Here is a 6,797-nt window from a genome sequence, read left to right as displayed (position 1 = left end):
ATAGTAAGTAACAATAGAGAAAATGATAAATATAACGATATATGAAAATAATACTATATAAAGAAAAGAATATATATACTCCTATAATAAAATATGTGTACTAATATTAATAATAAATATAATAGGGATAAAATAAATATAATAATATATACATGATATGGTATTAAAAATACATATATATATAATAGTATTTGAGATATGTACATGAGACAATATAAAATATATACATGGAAATATACAAAAAGTATACAACTAATAACATTAAGAATATATATATAATATAAATATAATATATACAATATACACATATGATAAAAACTATTAATATGTACATGTATATCTACATACACATTAAGTAAAAGTACTAATGCTAACAATATTAATAATAAATATAATAATAGATATATATGCATACAATAGTAAGAAAGCGGAACATAAAGAAAATATATATATATAGCTAAATATAATATAATAATAACAATATATAAAAATAATAGTGATAACAATATTACATATATAACATGATTAATATTTAAAGCTAAATTGAATAGCAAAATAATATGAAATCTAAGGTAAATCTGAAAAATAAATGAAAAAAAAGAGAGAGGGAGAGAGAGGGAGGGGAAGGGAATCGGCCAAGGGCGATCAATGGCCGACCGTCATGCGCCGTCAAATCGTCATTAAACCGATGTGGCGAAAAATAATTTTTTATATTTGTTTTGTATATATATATTTATTATATTTTTTATTATGATGTATATATATAGATTAATAGATTGAAAAAAGGAAAAAAATAAATAATAAAAATAAGAGTAAAATAATAAAGAAGATAAAATTACCTTTAGGTATTTTTTGAAGATAAATTCTTTGTATTGATCAAAATTCCTCCTCTTGAATCTCAAAAATTTCTTCTCTCCAAAATACAATAAATTCCTCTCCAATCCCCCTCCCCTCTTTTACATTAAGATTGTGGCTTTTTATAAGCTTTTACCACTTGTTCTTCTTTTTTTTTTTAATTTATTTGTTTTTTCCATTGTAGGCAAGTGGAGCAAAATGGGGGTGGGTGGCTAATTATGGTGATGGAGTAGATAAGATTAGGTTTTTTCTTTTTCGGATTTTTTTTTTTTTGGGTTGGGTTAGTGTTTTGGGCTAAGTTTTGGGTTTGTATTGGGTTTTAATTGGGTAGTTGAGTTATGTTTATTTGGGTTTGGTTTTATTGGGCCTGGGCAAAATTTGGGCCATACAGATACTACTTACAGAGAGGTTCTATTTAGACTATATTTCATCTCATGTATATACAATGCACATTTGCCTGTTCTATGTCCACTTCAGAGAAGCTTTTCAAAAATTGAACCGCAAAAAGGAAAAAAAAAAGGTTCAGCCACTTCAGTTTATTGTTGAATTTCAGTCTGATTTAGAGTTGTGATCTGTTTTTCTGATTACTTTTATCTCTTCAAGCTGTATTTCTGAAATCATTCGCGACATCATCAAACTTTTAAAATATAAACAGTTGATTTAGACTTCGTTTAGCATTGGTTCTCAAAAGTGCTTTTGGGGTTAAAAGCACTTTCGAAGCCAGACGAAATGCTAAACAGACAACTTTTTGAGTCAGAAGTACTTTTGAAATACATTTTAAGATTCATAGACAGCACCAAAGTAGTTGCTGCTATATGCTTTATTTCATTACACCAAGCTCACACGCATGCAACTATATACATATACATATATATATATGCAAGTAAGAAAAAAACACATTACAACGAACTGTTGCTGAAGACTGATTCTCTAATGGAAGAAAAAAACATACAACATTCAAGTAAAATGTGATGAAGAGAGCATCGAGTTTTATTTCTTCTGGACAGTCATCAAGTCTAGAGTAGACCCATATGCTCTATGCAGTGCTTCTGCACACCAACCGTGCCCATCATCAACAGTCGGCATCCTTACTTCCATTACGGGAACAACAGGTTGTTGAGAACCCGGCATTATGACTCCAGCCAAAACTCTCAGCACGTTTGATGCATTAATATCCATGCAGACATTTATCTCTGGAACTCCTTTAGGTGCCGGTGGAATTCCACTAATCTTGAAATAGCCAAGCAGATGATTCTCGTCTGCCTTCTCTGTTTCACCCTCATGGACAATTATCAATACCTCAGTCTGGTTATCATTGACAGTTGTGAAGACCAGTTCTTTGCGAGCAGGCATTGTAGTGTTTCTAGGTATAATGGGCACAAATGAATTCCCATTAGCACGTATCCCTATTCCAAGAGGTGTGGCTTGAATGGTTAAGAGGTCCAAGTTGCCAAAAGGATCACTGATGCCTGAAGCTACTGCTCCCTCCAGAGCTGTCCCGCAGACTGCTGCTTCAAGTGGGTTCATACCTTTGTAAAGTTCTCTTTTACATACACTCTTGACAAGATTTTTTATTTTTGGAATATGAGAACAGCCGCCCACAACTATTACGTCGGTCAGATCATCTGCCTCTACCTTTGCATCATGTAAGCACTGGATTATGAGACTCTCACACGTCTCAAATATCTTCTGGTTTACCCCTTCGAATTCTTCCCGGCTCACCTGCTTACATATTCTCAACCCATTACCCAAATCTACATCAAGTTGCACACTTTCTTCAAAAGAGAGCTTGTGTATGGCATCTTGAGTTGCAACTCGAAGTAACCCCATCGACTTGATCTCATTAATTCCACGGCTTGAGAAGAGGTTATCAAAATTCGGCAAGAGATGGCGCATCATGTTCTGAAGGAAGTCTTCTCCTCCAGTTGCTATTCCAGCTAAGGCTTTTATCTGAGAAACTCCCCCAGCTGTAGCTGTTACAGCAGCATCACAATACCCAGCGCCCATATTAAAGATGAGAGCGATCTTTTCACTTCCACTGCCCATATTGTCATGTATCATCTGCTGCTGTTGCTGTGCATATAGTAATGCCACAGCTGTTGGTTCAGGCATCAATCTAAGAACATGAAGACCAGCCATAGCACAAGCTCGTTCAATTCGAGTCAACTGAAACCTACTAAATGAAACTGGAATGGACAAAACGACATTTCTTATAGGCCGCTTCAATTGAGATTCGGCCATGACTCTTAACTCAACCAGAAATATAGCAAGAACTTCTTCAGGCGTAGTGGATCTCCAAACATTGTTCACCAAGGCTGCAATAAACGGACGAACACCAATGTCCAATGTCTGAACCAGAAAAGGAAGGCTTTTGCTTGAGTGAACAACTGGGTCGGTATCAACCCTTCCAATCAGTCGCTTCATGTTGAAGATAACAGCTCCAGATAACATTTCATGCTCATGAGAAAGTTGATAGGTCACTCCACCTGAAGGAATATCATCTTTGAAAGTGACATAAGAACGCATTAACTTCTGGTTCCTAGTATTCTTCAGAAGCTCCACTTGTGAGCCATTCCAGACCGCGACGCTGCATTGTGAAGTTCCAATATCAATTCCAATTGCAATTTCTGGAAAAGCAGATGAAGATTTCTCCTCCCCTGTTGTTTCGCTGTCAGATGCCACGGTGTACGCTGGTTCAGCCATCTCTTCAAACTGGCAAAACAATTAAACATCAATGTCATTTATCAGCACACTATTCATGATCAATAAATTAAACATTCTAGCAACCACAAACAACTGGTAGAAAAACAACCATAGCAAACAATATGAAGTTGAAAAACAGATGAAACACAGAGTACCTAAAAAAGATTCTTAAAAACGTACACTATTATGAATGCCTTACCCAGTTTAAAAGCATAACAATAAACTTCCATAGAAAAATATCCATGTCTAGTGAACATCCCATTTTAAGAACCCACAAGCAACAATTAGACAACCATTTTAGTCTCCAACACAGCATCATATATAAACTATAGACTTATAAAAACAATCATTCATTTAGGTCTTTTTACAAACACTTGAATGTACTATCATTTCCCATTAACAGTCAAAATTTAGCAAGCCCGAGATATTTCTAAGCTAAAACCTCAAAACCCCACCATCAACATAAAACTCACAGTCAAATTGTTCACCTTAAAATGAATAAAGAAAATCAGTGGTTGTTTCTTTCGTAACTCATAAAGCTTAAGCTTAACTTCAATATTTCCATTCAAAGCCATTAAAATCATAAAACCCCAAGAATGAAATTTCCTAAAAAATAAAAAAGGTTAATCATCCATTAAAATATCACTTTGACACCAAGTTCTCGAATTTTCAATACAAACCCAGGACCAAAGTAGCATCAAGCCGTCAACTTTAGCATGAAAAATCAAAAACCAAAACCGACCCAAGTAAAGAAACTAAATGCTTTACTTCTTCAACATTCAAAGAAAACAACAACAACAACAATCCAAAATCCAATAATTCCATGCTGCATTGAAAAGAAAAAAGGCCAAAAACAGAGGAATGTTTATGGAATCAATAAGCAGAGAGAAGAGTATAGAAAAATGCAAACCTGATAAAAGCAACTGCCAAAAAAAAAAAAAAACGGGAAGCAGGATTAGGATTAGGATTTGTTTTTAAGAGAATGTTGAATTGTAGAGAGGTGGAGAAGGTGGCAAAGAAATAGAAATGAAGAGAGTAGAAGAGGCGAGAAGGGTTGAGAGTTTTAAGCACTTGGAAACTACACAATGGGTTGGAGCTTTGCTTTACGTTCTAGAGTTTCCTAGACTACTCACTTTTTCTTTTCTTTTTTATAGTTTTCTTTGATTAAAATCTATGCGATATAAAGCTTCTCAAATTCCAACTCAGACGTTTAAAATAAAAAATATTATAATATCAGAAATTATTTCCAGTTTTTAAATTTTAATTCAGGTTATAGTAAAATATTTTTAAAAAATACATAAATATTTTTATTAAATGAATAATAATTCAAATACACTGCTCTGCTCTTTATTGAAACCTAACCTTATAATGGTTTTAAGTATTGATTGAAACAGAGTTTGGTAACAGCAGAAATGAGGGGGCAACCTATTTATTTCATTATTCCTTCCCCACTCATTGTTAGAATTATCACGCATTCCTTATATCAGAACTTGAATTTCTACCATGATGCTCAATTTGTTATTTTTAGACTTAAATAAATTTTGGGTACTGTCTCAATTTAAGTATATTCTTTTTAAATATAAATATTTATTTTAATATTTTTAGTTTATTTGATTTATTATATTTTTAAAATTTATTTTTATATTAAAATTATATAAAAAATTATAGCGATAGATCGAGTCAGACTTGAACAAAATTTTAAGCTCATTCTTTTAGGTTTGGCCGTAAAATAAATTTAATATTGTTCCAACCTAAACTCAGCTCAACCAATGATTAGGTCCAATTACTTCGTCACATAATCATAAACTTTGAAATATTAATAATATGTAATTTTATCATTATACTAACACATACTTTCATAAATTTCGAAGAGATTAAAAAACATATTTACCGCTTTTAAGATCAAGGCTTGCCCCGTTATCTACGTGACGGATTACATTATTTGAAATCTTATTTAAAAAATATTTAAATATAAATATAAGAAAATTATCTTTTAAATACATAAAACATTGAAAATATTCAACTTTGTTTGCTCATTTTTCGCTCAGATAATCTTATTATTTGGAATTCAACTTACGTGTATAATTCGTGATAATAGTTTAACAACGAATATCGTTAATAATTCTATTCATCCAATAATGTTATAACTGAATTTTGAGCTGAAAATAGTTCAACTCGTTTCCCACCATTACTATAAAACAAAAGAAAATTTTGTGCTCAAATTAGTCCATATATTTTTAAAAAGTTACAGATTTAGTTCATGTATTTTAATTTTGATTAAATTTAGTCATTTAATTGGTCAATTTTAATCTTTGTACTTTTTTAAAAAATTTAAAATTTTAGTCCTACCTCAAACCTTACATGTTTTGTTAAATTCAATCACTAGTCCTATACTATGCATATAATTGTAGATTTAGTTAATATTCTCTAATTGCATCATTTTAAGTCTCTCTTTTTAAAAATTTAAAATTTCAATCTTGATGCAAATAACATTTATTAATCCATTGATCGGATTTTAGTGAATAATATGTGAAAATAATATGTTTACCATATCAAATTTCGGAAATAAAACAACTCAACTTAATGAATTTAACAATTATCAATTGGTGATGATTGAAATTTTAAATTTTAAAAAAATAAATACTGAAAATGACCAAATTAAAATAAAATGATTAAATCTAAAGCTTTCAAGTACAGGGACTTAACCCTAAAAAACCATGCTAAATCAGGGTATTCAACGATATTGGATTTAGGAAGGATTGGGCCCAAATTACCAGACCAAGCCACGTACCTTTGCTAGTCTATACAAAAATGATGCTCCAAATAACTTACATGCGAAGTCAAAAAAAATTTTAGAGAAGTCAAAATTTAATTTAATTTTATAATAGTAAATATATAATTGTACTATTTAAATAATTTATATCTTTATAAATTTTAAAGGAATAAATTAATGTTTTATCATTTTAAAAAGGACAAAGAGTAATTTTATTTTTACTAATTTAAAATTTTAAAAATTTTAAATAGTATAGATGAAAAAAAATTTATTTTAAGAGAAACCGGGCCCTTGCTAACTCCATAGCTACACTCCAATTGTTTGTTTGCATAATTGCATCACATGGTGAGGTAATTTAACACCAATTTTGTATAAAGGAAAAGGGAGAGAGAAAGAGGGAAAAAATGGTGAAACTTGAAAGAAAGGAAAGGAGAAATCTAAAAGGAAAGGAAGGAAACAATATGTT

The 6,797-nt window shown here is 31.2% G+C and overlaps 1 protein-coding gene across 1 annotated transcript; it reads right to left on the bottom strand.

The window, feature by feature from the left end:
• Nucleotides 1-1,630: 1,630 nt before the first annotated feature.
• On the bottom strand, nt 1,631-4,708 carry LOC108454238 (heat shock 70 kDa protein 8-like). The gene is made up of 2 exons (XM_017752626.2): nt 4,469-4,708; nt 1,631-3,567 (listed from the first exon to the last, which is right to left on the bottom strand). The coding sequence occupies exon 2, from the start codon at nt 3,556-3,558 to the stop codon at nt 1,846-1,848; it is 1,713 nt and encodes a 570-aa protein (XP_017608115.1). The 5' UTR covers nt 3,559-3,567; nt 4,469-4,708; the 3' UTR covers nt 1,631-1,845.
• Between the last annotated feature and the right edge of the window lie 2,089 nt (nt 4,709-6,797).

Source organism: Gossypium arboreum, chromosome 9 (genome assembly GCF_025698485.1).
Source record: "Gossypium arboreum isolate Shixiya-1 chromosome 9, ASM2569848v2, whole genome shotgun sequence".
In the NCBI taxonomy this organism is placed as follows: domain Eukaryota; kingdom Viridiplantae; phylum Streptophyta; class Magnoliopsida; order Malvales; family Malvaceae; genus Gossypium; species Gossypium arboreum.
This window is presented reverse-complemented; position numbering and strand designations above follow the sequence as displayed.